Below are 19,981 nucleotides of genomic sequence, written 5' to 3'. Positions count from 1 at the left end.
TAGGGTGATAGCAGGGTGATAGCAGGGTGATAGTAGGGTGATAGCAGGGTGATAGCAGGGTGATAGCAGGGTGGTATTAGCGTTGAAGCAGAGCGCTAGCAGGAAGATAGCGCGGTGACAGCTCGGTGACAGCGCGACCACAGCGCGGCGACCGCGTCGTGATCTCACCATGCTGTGATATCACCACGCTATCATGGAATGGTGATATGACGTTGCTATGATAGCATGGTGATATCACGATGCTATCAAGACGTTTATTTGCCGCCTACATATACATTCGAGCATACATATATAAGTAGTGAAATGACATAGTAATAGCATGGTGATAGCATAGTGATGGCGTCGTGATAGCATGGTGATAGCATGGTGATAGCATGGTAGTAACATGGGGAAATCGCTTACCGACACCGGTCTCCCTCCCTGGGGTGAACACCTCTGGTACGTCCGGGTGCCCTGCAGTTAAACTCCCGCATTGGCCGCTGCCAGTCCCTTGATATTGGTCGCCGGCTCCGCGGTCCGGAAGTGACGTTGACGACGTCATAGTGGCAGATTCGCTGCCCTCTGATTGGACCTGGTGAGATGGCGCGTGCTGGGAGGGGCTGGACCGTCGGGTTTACCCTAGGTCAGAACCAAGCGAGAGGGGGGGAGACACACACACACACACACACACACACGCACGCACGCACGCACGCACACACACATACACACGTACACACATGCACACACACACGCACACACACATACACACGTACACACACACACACACACACGCACACACACATACACACATGCACACACACACACATGCACACATACACTCACATGCACACACACCCACACACACACACACACACACACACACACACACACACACATGCACGCACGCACACACTCCTTCCTGATAGAACGTTACTCAACTGATCCAGTAAAAGTGAAAGCTATTGCCCAAGCACCTGGTACCTGGTTGTTGCGGAAACGCTTGTTGTATGAAGTGCGACAGCCTGTGCATCACATCGTGTGCCTTTGTCATGTGAGTTGGGTACCAGTGCCTGCATTTTGCGCTCTTCCAAGGATAGCTAGATATGCAGACGGACGGACAGATAGACAGACGGACGGACAGGCAGACAGACAGACGGATCCATTTCTCTTCTCAAGTCCAAAGAGTCACGGATGATGATCGACTCTTTATATTCTCCGGTCGCGTTGCATTCTTTATTTACTTCCTTCTGAGTTCCACTCATTTGTCACCCGTTCCGGCACATTCTTTCAGACGTAAGACTATAATCTGAACATGCACTCGACTAATATTTGTCAAGACCGTTTCCTCTTCTAAATCGACAAAGTTGCTTCCTGTATCAACAGGCTGTTATAAGTACTGGATATTTGGCCCCTGGGCATCGTGATGGACACCACTGACCTATTTAGTTGAGTAGATCAGATTAATAACTGAGAGTCCAATAGATTAGAAACCATGTCCTTAGGCCCATGTGAAGGTTGGGGTAAAGGGATTTATGGGGTTTGGAGGATTAAAATGTGTAGCCTGTCAATCTGCTTTCATTTGGGCCCTTTCGTCCCATAACTGCCCCAGTGAATGTTCTGAACTGCCAACAGTAAGATACTTTTGATATTCTGTGCAGAATTGCCTGAGAAAATACGTGAATAGGAATAAACAAAACCGATAACTACAGTAAGCAGAATTACAGTACACAGTATGCATTATTGCTTCCTCTGCAAATTGAGGTTAGAAGAGCCGAATCAGTTTTATTTGCCGGGTACATAAACATACTGTATACTAGGAATTTATTCTGTTGTGGTTTGGTGCGTTTCTCTGCAGACGATAAAAAAAAACCACTTACCTGTCCGAAAAGAAAAGGTAAAAACAAAATAAATAAATAAATAAAATGCGATACTACAGACTGGGTACTTTATTGTTTTGGGTATATACTGTATACATTATAAATATGAATTACTACATACAAACCTGTTTATTATAGTATGTACAGTGTAATACCAGTGTTATAATACCACATTATTATTATTATACCATATTATTATTATTGCTTAACACACATACATGATAGAACAACAGCAAAAGTAATTTCTGCGTTTCTAAGTTTTCAAAACTTCATTCACATGTTAGGGTTAGATATCTTAATGGAAACATTTTAACAAAAGCTGTTGAACCACCTCATCGCAACAAGGTCCATATGCCATGCACTGAATGCAGACACATATGGGAGTGGTTTCTAATCAGTCAATACGACGGTTAGACATCTCTCCTCAAAAAAAAAAAAAGAGAGCTCTTGCTCTATGAAATTGAAATTTTATATCCCTGAATACAATTTTTGTCGCTGTGGAATTTAATGCATTTTGCAATTATTTATTAAATTGCCCTTCTTGTTTTCTGGTCAGATATTGCATTGTTTATTTTTTATGATGCTTACTAAACTAATCAAAGTAACATAGTGAGTAATTAAGTAGCATTATAAATAGCAATTATTTATTTTGGATTATTTTAACATCCACAAATACAGGGTAAACTGTGTCAAACTCACTGCTGTGTATTTTGGACAGAACATAAACCACAAACCACAAATTAAGGATTGAGATCCCTAATCACATGTATGAATTAATATACACAAAAACCCATTTACTTTACTTTAGTTTAATGTATTATGAAGACGATGATGATGATTTCATCTATTCTTTTTTATAGTTAATTTCTTTTTACACTGCAAATTACTATCATCATTTTATCCTTCCTTTCTATTATTTGTTTTCATACTCATATAATAGTATTATTAGAGATCCAGCCAGAAGGGGCGCCAGCCCATTGCTTTTGGAATGAAAAACTGATGTCACTGATGTGTGGATGTTATGGATCTGCTGCACTCACAGACAAGATGAATAAAACATTTTTTCGGGGCAGTTCCGACATTTCGTCATCCAAGTTTGATCATGATCAGTCCATTATTGTGAAATAATTTAACAAAAACAGTGTATTTTATTCGTGCATGCGCAAATGACGGCATGTACAGGTCACATGATAGAAATGTAATCCAGTGATTGGTCAACAATCGGGATCTCACCAAGATGGCGGCCGTTACAGATGTAACTGACGTCAGAACTTTATGGATGTCATGGAACCCGAAGAACCCACAGAAAAAATGAAAAGATATCCAGGTATTCAGGAGAGTTTCATCATAGCATTGGTTCAGTATTGTGGAAGAGGTTTGTGATCAACAATCGCAACCTCACCAAGAATGCGCCACGCAAAGATATATGCAGAGAAATCCTTGCGCCAATGCGCAAATGGACAGAGTACACATATCACGTGAGTCAATCATCCAAACCTCACCAGATATAGTCACAAGTCGCTCCCAGGGAGTGCGAGGAGACCCCGCACCTTTGAGGCACACACTTACAACCCACCCCCATGTGCAGGCACAAGACGCAGCCCCAGGCGCAGAACCTGGGCCGAGGGACGCCAAGCCCAGAGCCAGGTCCTGCACCCACAGACCGACACCCTGCCCGAACCGCCCGCCCCGCAGGTGAGCCGGCGAGTCCCCACGCCCACCCGCGCCCTGTGCAACAGCAAGGCCCGCCCCACCACATCAGACCAGACGCCCCACCCGGCCACGAGCCCTGAGTGCCCGTCCACGTAGCTGTGTGTGCTCAGCACAGGGCACCCGCACGTTAACCCCCCCCCAGACGCCAACAGGCAACCAGATATATGGGCTCTCCACCTGCGAAGAGAAGCTGTGTAGCAGGAGAAGAGGCCGACAGCCGTGCCCCACACCAACCCACCAGCGCCCGCCCCCCCCGGAAAACCTCAGTGCTCAATGTGTGCTGTTGGCAATTGCAGTTAAAATTCTGGGATGTGGGGGTGCGAGTCCTCCAAGCAAGTCGAACCCGAATCCATCGCACCTCTCCTGTCCTGCAGACCCTGGTCTGGTGGAGTTTTGTTCAGAGTACAATTTGTGTGCCAGTGTATGTGTTTGAGGCCAATATGAGTGGAATTCAAATTTTGGAACAGACGTGAAGCATGTCGGGGCAGGAGCGTGACGGCAAGATCGCAGCCACCCGCCACACTCCCACCCACCTAGCTTGCACCCCACCCATCCCGCAAACCCTCTGCCATTGTGTGGTGTATGTACTGAGTATGAGTTTTGGCCCTGGGAGAGAAAGGCGAAGCGCAACCAGATCAACATAGGGACGCAACAGGCCGGGGAGCAGCCACCCCCCTCCCCACCCCCCCAGACCACGCTATAGCACACCCACCTCCCGTACCCGGAGGAACCCAACGCAGAGTGACCTGCTACGGGCACAGAGCAGCCCGCCATGCGCCTCTGCCATACCGCATCAGGCCCCTGGTCAGCCCCCAGCCGCTGCCCATGCAGAACACAGAACAGAGGGCGGCAGACAGTTCCCCCACCCACAGCTCGCCCCCCCAGCGATGAGCACCCCACGCGCAAAAGCTGATTCCTGGCAAAGAGGTGTGCCGTCTTCAAGCGATCCTGCAGTCGTCTGGCATACTCCGGGCCTTGTGGGACTGGTGGGAAGTCGTCTACCCACCACTATTTCTGCTGGTGTGCAGATCTCTCTCCCCAGCATGAGGAGGGCAGGCGTGCAGGACATAGAGTCCTGGACAGCAGACCGGTTAGCCATCAGGAGGAGGGGAATGTGTAGGTCCCCGTCCCGCGGGTGTTTGGCTGTGATCATGGCGAGCTGCTCCACCACAGTCCGATTTAACCTTTCAACGAGACCACCGCTTTGAGGACGCAGGGGTGTGGTACACGTTTTGCGTGAGCCTAGCCTGTTACACATGGCAGCGAAACGCACGGGACTCAAAATTCCTACCCCGTGAGTGTGGATTTTCTCTGCTTACCAGGACCGACTGAACATGCCTTGGACTAGAACGTCTGCTTCCTGGTCTGGCAGAGAGTACGCCCCTGGCCTTTTTGTGAGGTAATCCATGGCTGTGAGGATGTACTTGTTTGTACTTGTCCTTTTCGGTACAGGGAAGTGGGCCCAGAACATCGATCCCCACCCTCTCCATTGGGCCCCCCATTGAATTTTTGAAGGTGGTCATGTGATCGGTCTGAGTGGCCCTTCCGAGCGGTGCAGCTGTCTCAGCGGCGGCAAAAATCTGTCACGTCCCTTTTGCATGGAAGGCTTCCCAGTTGGCTCTACCTGAAAATTTGTGGGTCTGTACTGTTTGTGGGACAGCGTTGCCCCGCATTGACGTGTGTGCTGGAAGTGCTGAATTCCGCCGTTCCATCTTTGCACTCAGTTCCCGTAGTCCCCCAGGTGTGGCTCTAGGTTGCCAGCCGCCGTACGCTCCGCTCTCACCGTAGCCCCCTGTCTCCCCCTCCTTCTTAACTTTGGGCAAGTCTTTGGAAAACATTTTCCGTTCTCTCTCCGCATGCACGCAGTCCAGCAAACCAGTGTGGTTTGAGGTTTGCAATTAGCACTTGGTACTAAACCTCAGTGGCGTTACACTCGTTTTTTTTTTTTTTTTTTTCTGACGCCAATGTAACTTTTCCGATCGGCAGAAGAAGACACATGGTGGTTATGACTCACTGGGGTTTATTTTTCCTTCCAGGTCATTGTCTGAGCCATAACGTGCCCGTAGAACTGTGCACAACACCTCCAACACTTCTCCCTCTCCTCCCTCTCACTCTCCCCCCTTTCCCGCAGGATTTGGAACCACCCGCCGTACAACACATTCTAACAACCACAACAAGTCCCCAACGCATGCAGGGCCATTGCAATATGTTTGAAACTAATTATGTGAAAGTATTACCAGAAGACTAGTATTTAAATCAAAAATAAAACATTTGCATATGAAACAACATGAATCCATTTTGTCATTTCAATCCTGCCCATCCTTGTAACGCTGACACGGATTTCAGTTCACTCCACAGCCCAGGTTTTTTTTTCTTTTTTTTCTTTCTTTTACCAAGGCTGCAAGGAATCTTGGTGTCATTATCGATGACCAACTGACATTCTGGGACCATGTTGCCGCCGTCTCCCGGTCCTGCCGCTTCGCACTACTCAACATCCGAAAAGTCAGGCCGTACCTGACCCAATATGCCACTCAACTGCTGCTACAAACCTTGGTGATGTCCCGTCTCGACTACTGCAACGCCCTCTTAACAGGCTTGAGGCCTGTGCGGTGAAGCCACTGCAGATGACTGTTCACACAGACACTCTGGTGAGAAAGGCGAGGCAGCGTCTCTACCACCTCAGGCAGCTGAGGAAATTCCGGGTCTCGGTGAGGATCCTCAAGTCCTTCTACTCTGGAGCAGTGGAGAGCATCCTGACAGGCAACATCACTGCCTGGTTTGAGAACTGTACTGCCCAGGACAGGCGGGCCCTGCAGAGGGTGGTGCGTTCAGCTGAACGTGCCACTGGAACTACCCTCCCCCCCTTGCAGGAGTTATACACCAGGAGGTGTAGTAGCAGAGCCCGTAGGATCATGAAGGATCCTCATCACCCCAACAACGGACTGTTTCAGCTGCTGCGGTCAGGCAAGCGCCTCCGCAGTCACGCAGCGAGAACAGAGAGACTGAGACAGAGTTTTTTCCCGCATGCCATTAGAACTGTCAACGCTGACCTCACCAGGGGTCCTAACTGAGCCATGCACTAGGCTCCACTAAATACTGTACTGTATGTAGCATACTGTACCGCATACTGTGTCACTGTTCAGGGTTGTTCTTGATGCCGTATTGCTGCGCCGTACTGTTGTATACTGTGCTGTATTATCCCAAACACTACCTCACACTATTCACATTCACATGCCACTTTAAATGCACATATCTGTATATACATAGGCATATTCCTTCTATCTATTCCATTTTATTTCAATTTATTTTTATTGTATTTTATTCTATATATTTTTTATCTTATTCTATAAGTATTCCACTTACTGTATTACGTTTTAGGAGTCAGTTAGTCGGTCTATTAGAAAGGAATTTTCCACTTTTTATTTTATTTTATTTTTTAATTTTTTCCTAGGAGTAGATTTTTTCCTTCATAGTGTGTGCTATCACCGGGTGCGTTGCATTACATTTCACTGCATATATGTATGGAAGTATGTATATGTATGTGACAAATAAAAATCTTGAATCTTGAATCTTGAATCTTGAAACAGAATGCGGCGGCGCGACTGGTGTTCAACCAGCCAAGGAGGGCACATGTCACTCCGCTGCTCATCGAGCTCCACTGGTTACCTGTAGCCGCTCGCATCAAGTTCAAGTCTCTGATACTGGCCTACAGAGTGATTGCTGGGAATGCTCCCACCTACTTAAATGCTCTTGTAAGAGCACATGTTGCCCCCCCGGATGCTGTGCTCGTCAAATGAGCGTCGCCTGGCTCTGCCGGCCGTACAGCCACGGCAATCCAGGCTATTCTCATTTGTAGTTCCACGTTGGTGGAACGAGCTGCCAAAAATGACCAGAGCAGGGACCTCCCTCTCTGTCGATAAGAAGCACTTGAAGACCCAGCTCTTCAGAGAGCACCTCCTCTCCTAACCTACAATTACTTAGCACTACTTAGCAGTATTTATTGTTACACTAATGTCTCTGTCACAATGTAGCTTGAATGTTATTCTCCCTTGTGAGTCGCTTTGGATAAAAGCGTCTGCTAAATGACTAAATGTAAATGTAAACGTAAATGTTTTTAAACAGGCAAAATCCCAGCCGTCTACGGCCGTCCTGGCGAGGTCCTCTTCCACCGCAGTGGCAGCAGGCTCAGCAGCAACATGCCGGTTGTGGGCGTCAAAAGGGATCTTCTCTTCCAAGCTCTGGGAAGAACGTACAGTGAGTAATTCTCAGCGACACCTCACATAACTTGGACGACGGTGGGACGTGTTGAATGTAGGAAGCGTTTATTTCATCATTCCACACGGTCGTGGTCTCCCACGCTATGTAGCATGCTAGGTAGCATATCTGGCTGCGCCGCAGCTGCTCATGAATGGATCGATCCATCGTTGTATAGTTGGATAAAGCAGATAATACAACTTTTGAACCATGGATTTATTACTTCAGTACTTCCTCTCGCAATGGGTCATAAACGAATTTGTACCTCCCTGTTTGACACTTCTGCCAATGGATGGATGCTGGAGTTCAACGTGATTGCGTCAGTTCCTGATTCCTGTCGTTAATTCCCAAGGAGTTTTGAGCGTAATGACTACGTGTAGTCTCTGGCTTTCACGATCGTGATATTTTAGTTGACGATTAATCGCCATAAAAACAAGTATTATTTTAATAGATAATTAAACGGTGTCATCGTAATATATAATAAAAATAATAGTATAATAGTAACAGAGCCATAATAATAACAACAACAATATTATTAACTACAAAAAATAGAATGATCAAAGTAATGTATTAATGATGAGTGTGATGATGATGATGATGATAATAATAATAATAATAGTGTAATAAGTAATAATCTCTGTCTTTATAATAGCAGTGTCATAATATAGTAGTGTAATACAGTACATATCTGCCTATTGCGGAAGCGCTATCTTTTGACATTTGAACATAAACAAAAATGAGGGTACATTTTTGCCCAACCCAACTGATGGAGATTTCACATTCTATTTATTGTGACAGTTTGAATATTGGCTTAAAATTACCCTGAAATTTGGATGGAAATATGTGATTGGGGACATCCAATTTTACAAGATGATCTGCTTAAATAATCATAATGGCGAGGAAATTGTGTAATAATTCTAACAGCTCGAGTGCAGTTCATGGTTAGTTTTATTGTGAACAAGTACTCCCCACTTAACGACCTACCTGTTTTAACGACCGTTTGGACTCACGACCAGCTCTCTGACCAGTCGTTATTGTACGCTGCATACAATACCGCTGCATACAATACTGCGCGGTGTGCAATACTGCAGTGAGCCCACGGTGTCTCAGCGTCAAGCATCTCATCGCACATCACTGTTCTTAGCCTCAGTCTCGTTCCTGCAGTCGTACTAGCGTTCACAATAGTCACGCCACCTTACTGTGAAATAACACGGGTCCTCGCTTATCGACCAATCCGCTTAACGACCTGGTCCTAGGAATGGAACTCGGTTGTTAAGTGAGGAGTACCTGTATTTACTATGTGAATGATCTTAATGGTGACCTTAACCTCTTTCAGCCGATGAGGAGTTTGATGAACTCTGTTTTGAATTTGGCCTGGAGCTGGATGAAATCGTAAGCGATTGTTTTCTCCTCATTTTACAATACCTATCTAACAATAACCCAGCACATATCTTGCGAATCACAGTTGCGCCAAACAATGTTGTGAGTAACTGTCAACTGTCATTTGACCGAAGACCACAGAGAAGGAGCTAATCAGCCGGGAGCAAGGGGACTCCAAGGCGTTGGGAGCATCTGAGGTCGTCCTGTACAAGATCGATGTGCCTGCCAACCGCTATGATCTCCTGTGCCTGGAAGGCCTGGCCCGGGGGCTGCAGGTCTTTAAGGACAAGTGAGTTGAACCGCAGACCTCAGAGCTTCATTATATTTTGGTGCATGCCGTTTGGTGGTGGTTAGTTGTTGTCATATTGATTTATTATTATTTTTTCCTGTGTTCCAGAATGGAGGCCCCCCGCTACACCCGTGTGAGCCCTTCCAGCGGAGAGCCTCAACGGCTGATTATTACTGAAGAGGTGGGTGCATGTAGTGGACTAAATCACAGATTGGCCAATCATATCAAGTGTGACAGAGTTCAGGGTCAACAGTCCATTTTTCTCCATTAGAGGCACCTTACATGCTTCTAATTATCCTCAAAGCGGGAAGTTAAGCAATAAGTTCCTCGTCATGTATCTGACATGTTTGATATATCTGTTGGTATTGCGTTTTAGTATTTGGGATATTGTCCGATACAATACCCAATTTTTAGACCAATATTTCCAATATCATTATTGGCAAATTTCTACCTGATATGTTTTGCGGCTTTGTTAGCTGCTGAGGACTTGGCCCCCAGATTTTAAACGTTGATCGATAGGACTTGACTGACGCTTTAGCCGTCTCTTGTGATGTCCGTGCAGACGGTGGCGGTGCGGCCCCACGCGGTGGCGGCGGTGTTGAGGAACATCACCTTCACACAGGAGCGCTACGACAGCTTCATTGAGCTGCAGGAGAAGCTCCACCAGAACATCTGCAGGTCAGTTAAACTTACCTAGCTCCCATTGGAAGAGTCATTAGGTGAGTCCACGAGATGGGTGCCAATTGCCTTTCTATTTTAAGAATTTTTAATAACAGAGAATACATTTTTGACATTTCATCATTTGATATACATGTTAAACTTCCCAGAAAACGTATTTTCCAATTTTTATCATCCACTACACAGGCATTACTACATATGACGGGGTGGAACTCTTCATCCTAAAATGGCCGTCACACAGAAGATATACTTAGGGTTAAATTCATTATCTAATAATTAGCACAAACAAAAAAAAAATTAAATTTTCAGAAATATTACAAAGAATTGTTTAAATACTGTTTTTTCTCTATCTATTATCAGTGATGGGGTGGATAGGTTATGCTTCGCAGACTCCTTCAAGTATTATTAACTCCTCTGAAGGCTTAAATTATGTCACTTAAAACAGATAATTATTTTGTAGGGTGAAAAGTGAGGGACACAAATAGTGAGGGACACAAATAAACGATCATATTTTAATTAACAATGTTTTTATATTTTAATATTATGTGCTGTGGATGGGGAAACAGGTTTACTTTGGAAAATAATGAAACATTTTGTGATGGTGGGCATTTTTAAATTCTGTAATATGTGATTCAGCTACCATGACTCTACGGACAAGAAAATAAACAGAGGTCTTGAAAAAGTTATCACAAAAAAACTATTACTTGCTTTAAATAACATTTTCTCAAATAGTATGCTCATAATGGACTTTAAATTAATAGTTTTTAGCTTGGCAAGCATGTTGTCAGATTGTGTTTTATAGACTTGAGATGTTGTGGATCTAAACGGCACTCCTTTCACGGAATGACTCAAAAATGCTATGGTAAGGCTGATGGTTTGTTCCCATCGATGACATTTGAAAACCAGGAAAGTTGTCTGATATGCTGTGTCAACCTGTTGCCTGTAGATGCCATCATAAGTAGGAAATGTAGCTTACAAGCAGGGTTCTCTCTACACTAAGCCCATTTTGATCGTACAGGTATATGCCTGAATATAAAAATAGACATGTGCAAACATGAAGAAAAGCGACTCGCAATATTACAAATTATGATTTTAGTGGTTAGGGTTAGGGTTAGTTCTGTGATTTGATTAACACTTTTTTATAACGTACTATAGAGCAAAACAATTTAGCCCATCCGTAATAGTTGTTTTTTAATCGGCAGAAATTGGTCAATGACACAATGCCCCCTTCTTTGTGTCTGAATCAATTATCATTAATAAAAACTACATAAGAAGACACTTGTAAAATATATATATATATATTTTAAGTTCATTCATTTTGGAAGTTTTGTGACTTAAAACTTGATAAATATCATCCGGTGAAAATGTCAAAAATCAAACTTTCGGCTTAATACACATGTACATAATAATAATAAACTAAGTGCATATTTATTTTACAAAATGAAAAAAACAAAAACAACTCAATCTCAATATATATTGACTCCCCTTTTAACCCCTTTTTTGTCATTTACCCAAATTCATTTTTTCATTGTCTTTGTGTGACCCTAACGTTTCTGACTGTGCAGCACAGCGCTCCCGTGGAAAAAAGAAATTAAGTAATGATGAGTAATGATTACAGCTTTAACTTTGATGTTAATATTTCCGGATTTCAAAGCACTAAACTAGCTTTGTAACTCTTAATTATGAGGAGGACCCACAACATTGTATGCAGACATTTATACAAAAAAAAAAAGTGTAAAGACGCATTTATTATATTAACAAACATCCTTAGCATTTTGCTGTGCCCAACCCAATGCCCAATTAAACTCAGACAAAAAATAATAATCTTATTGAAGTGATTTGCATATGTGCCTTCAAAATGACTACCACTGAAGAAGAACAATTAGAAAAAGTTTTGTTGCTAATTTGACGTAGGAAAAATGTTTCGGCCGCTCAACTGTTCCTTTAGGAAAAGAGCCCTGGTGGCCATCGGCACCCACGACCTGGACACCATCTCTGGACCGTTCACCTACACGGCCAAGCCCCCGGCGGACATCCGCTTCAGGCCCCTGAACCAGACCAAAGAGTTCACCGCCGCCGAGCTCATGGTCCTCTACAAGGTGGGAGCAGCTCAGCGGCACGGCAGCTCAAGCAGCTCAACAGAAGAGTCCCTCTCGTACCTTAACAAGTTTTGTCGTTTCTTTCCCCGCGTACAGAACGACAGCCACTTGAGGCACTACCTCCCCATCATCGAAGACAAACCGGCATACCCCGTCATCTACGACAGCAACGGCGTCGTCCTGTCCATGCCGCCCATCATCAACGGTGACCGCCGGGTTTTTAGGATGTCTCTCTATCGACCTCCGTCCTCCGCTATTCTCTTACAAACTCACCAAAACTGAATTTGACTCTGTGTTAGACTCCTGATAGATGAAGGGGGCTTTTTAATTGTAAGTTGATGCCATTGATTCTTTAATGCTGCTTATCGCTTTCTTCCTATTGTGTTTCACTTGTTTTGTTTCTTTTTGATTTCTTCTCCTGTGTGAGTGCATTACCCTAAGGTATTATCTCTTCTCAATTTCCTGCTTATCTCCTGTCTTCCAGGGGATCATTCCAAAATCTCACTCAAGACGAAAAATGTACTCGTCGAATGCACCGCCACAGACCTCACCAAGGTTTGTACAAGGAGAAATGGGACCTAAGTACCTAAAAATACTTAGTGTGGCATTGACACAGATTCATAACGGTTGTGTTCCTTCCAGGCCAAGGTCGTGCTGGACATGATGGTGACCATGTTCAGCGAGTACTGTTCACAACCTTTCACGTGAGTCTGTAATACATCCCAACACGTTCCAAACGTCTGGTGTCAGGGACCAGCCTTGCAGCGTTTGTGGCCAATCTGCTTTGTTTGTCTCCAGGGTAGAGGAGGCTGAGGTCGTGTGTCCGGACGGCAGGAGCTTCCTTTATCCGGTACCGTATGCGTTGGGATCCAACTCTGTCTCTACAGATGCATCTATTGTACTCTGTTAAGAAGTCCTTTATCTTTCTGTTTTTTGTAAAGGCTGTCATTCTGCTCTGATTTCCTCGGCAGGAGCTGGCTTACAGGACGGAGAGGCTGTCGGCAGACTTTGTCAACCGCAAAGTGGGCATCAGGTGAGCCACCGAGGGGACAAGGGGGGGAAATCGGAAGCAGTCGAAAAAAAAAATCCACAGGGTTCCCTAGAGGGTCCTTGAAGTGCTTGAATTCCGTCCTCTGAAATTGAATTACCGGAATACCTTGAAAAATGTCCCCTTTTGTGCTGAATTGCTTGAAAAAAAGGCTGTGCGATCATTGAAAACGCCCTGGTGATAGTCCCCCTGGTTTTGTTTGTCAGAATCGCTTTTACAACATAGATGATGCCAGCCAAATGTGAAACTAATCCAGAATGGTTGGAGATAGACACTTACAATAGTAGATGACAATGATATTAATAATAGATAATTATATAGATATACATATATTATAGATATAATAATATAAATAATAGATAATGACACTAACATATTATATTTGAATTAATAAAGATAACATTGAAAATTGATTATTTGTTTTGTGTGAAGTCCTTGAAAATGAATAAATTGTGCTTAAAAAAACTTCTTGAAAGTCCTTGAATTAAATGTTGTAATGGCAGAATGAACTCTGACATACAAGTGCTCTGTCAATCAGCTAACATATGAAATCTAATGAGGGGAAAAATGTATTGTTACCACCCGGAAATGTAAACCATATCATGTCTCTCATGTTATGGAATTCTGATGGAAGGTAAAAGTTTCAGACTGAAACTCTAGTTTTTCAAATAAAACCCCAAATTGTCGACTCCCAAATTGTGTGACATTGGGATGATTTCATTACATGATGATGCCACCAAAAGACTATAAACCATGAAATTGATTTATTAGTCGATCCCGTGGTGCAGTGTGGATTCCTTCTTTGAGAAAATCTCCTAAAAGCCACCAGTAAATGGACGGTCTGTCTGCCTGCCCCCCCCACCCCCCAATTCAGCGAGTCAACGGAGCACATCGCTCAGCTGCTGACCAGGATGTGCCTGCGCTCACGGGCCACGGGCGCCGGTGACGAGATTGAGGTGGAGATCCCGCCCACGCGCTCGGACGTCATCCACGCCTGCGACATCATGGAGGACGCTGCCATGGCCTACGGCTTCAACAACATCGCCCGCACCACACCTCGCACCTACACCGTGGCCAATCAGGTAGGTGTGTGTGTGTGTGTGTGTGTGTGTGTGTGTGTGTGTGTGTGTGTGTGTGTGTGTGTGTGTGTGTGTGTGTGTGTGTGCATATTATGCATATATTTAAGTATTGAATGTTTTCTGTGTCTGTAGTTCCCACTCAACAAGCTGACGGAGCTGCTGAGACAGGACCTGGCGGCAGCCGGCTTCACGGAAGCCCTCAACTTCGCCCTGGTAAAAACACTGCAAACCCCCAAAAACATGCGAAACAATCATAGTTTGCCATAATTTGCGTGCGCTTCACCCTGCTCCACCCCCCCACTCAGTGCTCTCAAGACGACATCGCAGACAGGCTGAGGAAGAAGATCTCCGAGACCAATGCTGCTCACATCTCCAACCCCAAGACCGCTGAGTTCCAGGTTTGTTTTAGTTTTCTGCCCTCGTTTTCCATCTCTAGAAATTGAAACGACTCAAAGCCTCACCTTTCCATCCAGTGACTTTCTCAAGAGACATAGCAACCGCTTTTCTTTCTGTTGCATTTTTGTTCCACTAGAGGGTGCTCTGTGTCCCTCTGACTGATTTGGAGTCCTGCGCCGCACCGCTCTCTTTCTCCACCAGGTGGCGCGCACCACCCTCCTGCCAGGCCTGCTGAAGACCATAGCGGCCAACAGAAAGATGCCACTGCCCCTCAAACTGTTTGAGATCTCTGACGTGGTGCTGAAGGATGCGACCAAAGGTGTGTGTGTGTGTGTGTGTGTGTGTGTGTGTGTGTGTGTGTGTGTGTGTGTGTGTGTGTGTGTGTGTGTGTGTGTGAGAGTGAGAGTGACAAAAAATTTTTTATATCAAAGCTAAGATTTGGGGTGTGGAGAACATTTTGCATTAAATTGTTACTTTTTTAAATGATGTAAATAAAAGTTAAAAAAAAAATTATCTGTATATTTTGACTCCTCATATTTTCATTTAAAGGTAGCTAAACAGCCATCATATCTAAATGGCAGACAAATATTAGGACTGCAATGATTTCGAGTTGGGTCTTAAATTGATAGATTACAGTGCAAATCTGAAGTGAATTTTGTAATTTTGGTGATTTTTTTAATACATATTTTTTTAAACATAGTAGTTAAGTCGTTTCTATGTGTGCGTGTTTTTTGAATCGAGAGAATCCATTTGACCTACCCGTCTCAAACGGACCCCAACTTGGCTCTTCAACCTCCTTGTCGTCCACCCTCCCCCCCCCCCCCTCCAATCCAGACGTCGGGGCCAGGAACAGCCGCCGCCTGTGTGCCGTCTACTACCACAAGAACCCAGGCTTCGAGGTGATCCACGGCCTGCTGGACCGCGCCATGCAGCTGCTGGAGGTGAAGCCGGCCCGAGGGGAGGGCTACCACATCCAGGCTGCAGACGGTGAGAGGCGAGGGGAGGGTTTTTTTTTCTTTTTGGGAGGGAGGGAGGTCTTTTTCCACCATATGTTCTAAGACTACGTTCGTGCACACACAACAGGAGAAAATTCCAGAAAAGCCCAATAGACAGATTTCGCCGGTGAGCCCGTTAGGCATCAAACTCACATGCTTTGAATTTGTTTTTTGTTTGTCTTGTGTGTAGGAGACAATTCGAGGGTCGGATGAGGTTAGAAGGAAAAACGACGGGAGGAAACAAACGGGCTTTTCATTGTGATTCCGTGAAGTCAGCTGATTTCTAGGAGTTGTGCTTCATGGCTAAAGAGGGCGGCGGAACGGAGGGTAGAGTCCCAACGCTGACAGGAGTTAGTTCCAGTCCACTGTGCCCGTGCAGCGCCGTTCCCCTCCGCTTCCTCGCGATCTGACAAAGTATATGGGAGTGAAAGTGTCCGGTATTTTCCTTTTTAGTATCTGGAAGCACCAGGAACCACAAAGGTTTTTCAGAGTCCTGGCAAAAGCATCTCTCTCTCTCTCTCTCTCTCTCTCTCTCTCTCTCAAGTCATTGTACTTCCTGTCATGTCATTTCACCATTGAGATTTGGACTTTGATCCAAATGTTAAATGTTTACTTTACAGTGATAGGATTTCCACAGGCGGTGATTATTGAAACATAAATGTGAAGTACTTTTCTAAGTAAAGATGTCAATGCTAAGCTCAAACTAATTATAGCGGCATGCGTAAAAACAAACAAACTACGTGGAATTCCACCCCAGTTCCAACTTGTTAGATGGATACTTTATTAATCCTCAGAGGGAAGTTTCATAAAGTCATTTATCATGAACATAGGCAAAAATAACAATGAAGCAATGAAAAAAAAAATATAAAAGAAAATGCAAACTCATAGCCAGGTTTTTGGGACTACGAGCTGTAGCGCTGTGCTTGATACCATTGGCAGACTCTCTCTCCCCCTCCCTCCCTCATCGGGCTCCAAGGTCACACCGAAGGGCGTCTCATGTGGCTCTGCAGGCCAGAGAGAGAGAGAGAGAGAGAGAGAAGGGTGTGCTGTCTGCAGTACAGGGGAAGGCTGCAGTTCCTGGCTGAACACACACACGTGGACTGTCCATCACACACCCACTAAAATGCTCACAATTTCATAGTGCGACCATGTAAGTGTGCCAGACTGTGCACAAACACACACACGCACCTCCCCCCTCCATCCTTCATGCACCATTAGCCTAATCTCCACCTCCATATGTCAGCATTTTAGGCACCCCATTACAGGGTCACGACCCCACCCGAGAGTTCACCTGACACACGGAAACACACACTTTCACAATCACATCTCTGCTGGTGTCCATCAACAAGGAGAAAGGGTAACCCCCCCCCCCCGCACACATACACACACAGTAGGGTTTAGGTGTGTGTGTGTGTGTGTGTGTGTGTGTGTGTGTGTGTGTGTGTGTGTGTGTGTGTGTGTGTGTGTGTGTGTGTGTGTGTGTGTGTGTGTGTGTGTGTGTGTGTGTGTGTGTGTGTGTGTGAGTGAGAGCAGTGGGAATACTGTTAGCTAGGTTTTCTTCATCCACTTGGGGTGGGGGGAGAGAGACTTGGTAGTAGAGGAAGAAACCACTTAAGTGGCAGATGCCCGTGTTTTGCCTCACAACTGTGTCCAATTCGGGGGCCGCGGGCCCCCCGTTGGCTCACGGCGGAGAGGGCACCGCGTCTGGTCTCAACTCCACTTCGGGTCGAAGCTTCTCACAGGGATGGAGAAGTAGTTTCATGAAAATCTAAATGTGTTTTAGATGTTTTTAAAGGGTCTAAGGGAACACACACACACACTCTCTCCATGCAGCCCATGTATTCTGTAAGCCTTCATCTATAGTGATGAGTGAACATCTAAGCGACGGGCTCTGGAACCCATTAGGAAGGCGGCGTGGGAAGGAGTGGTGCATCATGGGAGCGCTGTCTGCATGTGGGGAGGTTGCCGTGGCAACCCTGTCGCTTGGTAATTCTCTCGCCTGTCGTCCCGTTCGAATCTGATCTTTTGAAGCCGAGCGAGAACCGGGAGTGTTTGCCGTTCATTTTTCTCGATCCTTAGATTTAGGGTTTTATTCCTGGTCTTGTAATACTGTTGCAGCACATTCCTCCTCCTAATTTCCCCTCTCCCTCCCCCAACCCCCTGCAGACTCCACCTTCTTCCCCGGGCGCTGCGCGGAGATCTGCGTGCGCGGGAAGAGCGTGGGCCACCTCGGGGTCCTCCACCCGGACGTGATCGACCGCTTCGAGCTGACCATGCCCTGCTCCGCCCTGGAGATGGACGTCGAGCCCTTCCTGTGATGTCACTTCCCCTTTCACCCTCCTGCTAGTGAAGCGCATGGGCTAATGTGTGGTCAGGCCAGATCAGTAGCGCTCAGATTAAGGGAAGGCGGGAGGGGATGGGGATTCGGACTCTGCCATGCTAGCGGGGTGGAAGGGAACGTTGCGTGCAAGTAATGGTTAGATTATTTTTATATATATATATATATATATATTTGAGAGGATCTTTGCCTTGTGGGAATAAATATTACAAAAGGCGGATCTTCAGGTAAATTAGTCGTTATTAATCTTGTATTCTAAATCAGCAATGTGACTGCTTTCACACGTGCGACTCATTAAAATGAACTAGACACGACTGCGCCTGATTGTGTTTTTGACGTGCGTCTTTGTCATGCGTTTGTGTGTGTGTGTGTGTGTGTGCATGTGCATGGCATTTTTTTGTTTGTTGTGGTTTTGTTTGTTTTTTTTTTTTCCCCACCAAATAATTCAGCTCGGTGACTCGCTGCTTTTGTTGCCTCGGTTCTTCCAGTGGCTGCACCGCTGAAACGCTCCTCGCACACGACGTGCCCATGCAGGAAGTCGTCAAGCGCGAGTTCCCGGCGCTGGAGAACTCCCCGCGGAACCCCTCCTCCACCAAAACTGCCTTAGGTGACATGAGCACGCCCGCCGGCCTGGCTGCCCTCGACGCCTTCCTGGCCGACAGGAGCTACGTGGAGGGCTTCACGCCATCCCAGGCCGACGTGGCCGTGCTGGACGCCGTGCCTTCCCGCCCGCCGCCCAACCTGTGCCACGCCCTGCGCTGGTACAACCACATCCGGTCCTTCCAGAGGGACAGAGCCAGCCTGCCGCCGGCGAAGAACCAGCCAACCTCCCTCTGCCCCGAAAAGGAGGAGGAGGAAGAAGATGATGACGACGACATCGACCTGTTCGGCTCGGACGAGGAGGAGAGCGAAGAGGCAGTCCGGCTGAAGGAGCGGCGCCTGGCCGAGTACGCCGCCAAGAAGGCCAAGAAGCCAGGGCTGGTGGCCAAGTCGTCCATCCTGCTGGATGTCAAGCCCTGGGACGACGAGACGGACATGGCCAAGCTGGAGGCGTGTGTGCGCGGCATCGCCATGGATGGACTGCTGTGGGGTCAGTCCAAACTGGTGCCCGTGGGCTACGGCATCAGGAAGCTGCAGATAGGCTGCGTGGTGGAGGACGACAAGGTGGGGACGGACCAGCTGGAGGAGGCCATCACCGCCTTCGAGGACTACGTCCAGTCCGTGGACGTGGCTGCCTTCAACAAGGTCTGACTCGCAGGTCTAGTCATGTAATAAAAGCCAGAAGTTGCAGATGTGTGAATGTGTGCTGATTTGAGTCTGGTGATATGGCACCGCAATGTTTCCCAATGTCACAATCATGTATAGCTATTATTATTATTATGGCTTACTCATGTTGTACTCATGGTTCTGTGTAAAACTCAAACGGCTGCGACACTGTGGCTGAAGAAGACTGGTACATGAAATACTGTTGTATGACTCTTCCTGCAACGTTAACATCCCATCACATCCAACAGCCCCCTTTTCTACATACGCTATTTTCAATAAAGGCCAAAGTTTTAAGGGAGAACTGAGCTTAAGTTTTTTTTTTTTAAACGTCTCGTAATCTTTTAACAAGTTACCAAAGAATCCAAATCCAGATACAAGCACTATGAGTTCATTGACATTGTCGCGACTGTTTTCACAGAGGGTGTGCAGATAAGTCTTACAATCAAGTCTAGCAGGTGCCCCAGCATTCCTTTCCACACCTGGTGCATCAGGGGAAAGTCAACTTATACTTTGGGAATATGTAGATTGTATAATAAAGCTTTTCTTTGTGAGACAGGGCGGTTTGCCTTGAGCACATAGCATATTGTGTA

General features: G+C 46.0%; 2 protein-coding genes across 2 annotated transcripts in view; one reads left to right on the top strand and one right to left on the bottom strand.

Annotated features, from left to right (window-relative positions):
• acsl3a (acyl-CoA synthetase long chain family member 3a) overlaps positions 1-507 on the bottom strand; it is a 34,838-nt gene extending 34,331 nt beyond the window's left edge. Inside the window, exon 1 of the mRNA XM_080007469.1 lies at positions 403-507. The gene's annotated coding sequence lies outside the window, so the exon portion shown is untranslated. The remainder of the gene's footprint in view (positions 1-402) is intronic.
• A 7,241-nt stretch (positions 508-7,748) lies between these two features.
• Positions 7,749-19,676, top strand: farsb (phenylalanyl-tRNA synthetase subunit beta). The gene is made up of 18 exons (XM_080006236.1): positions 7,749-7,823; positions 9,160-9,215; positions 9,338-9,492; positions 9,601-9,673; positions 10,055-10,170; positions 12,119-12,269; positions 12,366-12,474; positions 12,754-12,824; positions 12,912-12,973; positions 13,068-13,119; positions 13,241-13,302; positions 14,192-14,399; positions 14,529-14,609; positions 14,702-14,794; positions 14,994-15,111; positions 15,627-15,779; positions 17,954-18,101; positions 18,614-19,676. The coding sequence occupies exons 1-18, from the start codon at positions 7,766-7,768 to the stop codon at positions 19,374-19,376; spliced, it is 2,529 nt and encodes an 842-aa protein (XP_079862362.1). The 5' UTR covers positions 7,749-7,765; the 3' UTR covers positions 19,377-19,676.
• The last annotated feature ends 305 nt before the right edge of the window (positions 19,677-19,981 follow it).

Source organism: Zeus faber (assembly GCF_960531495.2).
Source record: "Zeus faber genome assembly, chromosome: 9".
NCBI lineage: Eukaryota > Metazoa > Chordata > Actinopteri > Zeiformes > Zeidae > Zeus > Zeus faber.
Note: the sequence above shows the minus strand (reverse complement) of the source record. Positions and strands in the feature narration are given on the sequence as shown.

Bases quoted from the DNA above. Each gene is read 5' to 3' on its own strand.
- farsb (XM_080006236.1), top strand. From the start codon at position 7,766: ATGCCGGTTGTGGGCGTCAAAAGGGATCTTCTCTTCCAAGCTCTGGGA. The intron at 9,674-10,054 runs GTGGGTGCATGT...ATGTCCGTGCAG, and splicing joins GGCTGATTATTACTGAAGAG to ACGGTGGCGGTGCGGCCCCA. The intron at 12,974-13,067 runs GTGAGTCTGTAA...GTTTGTCTCCAG, and splicing joins TACTGTTCACAACCTTTCAC to GGTAGAGGAGGCTGAGGTCG.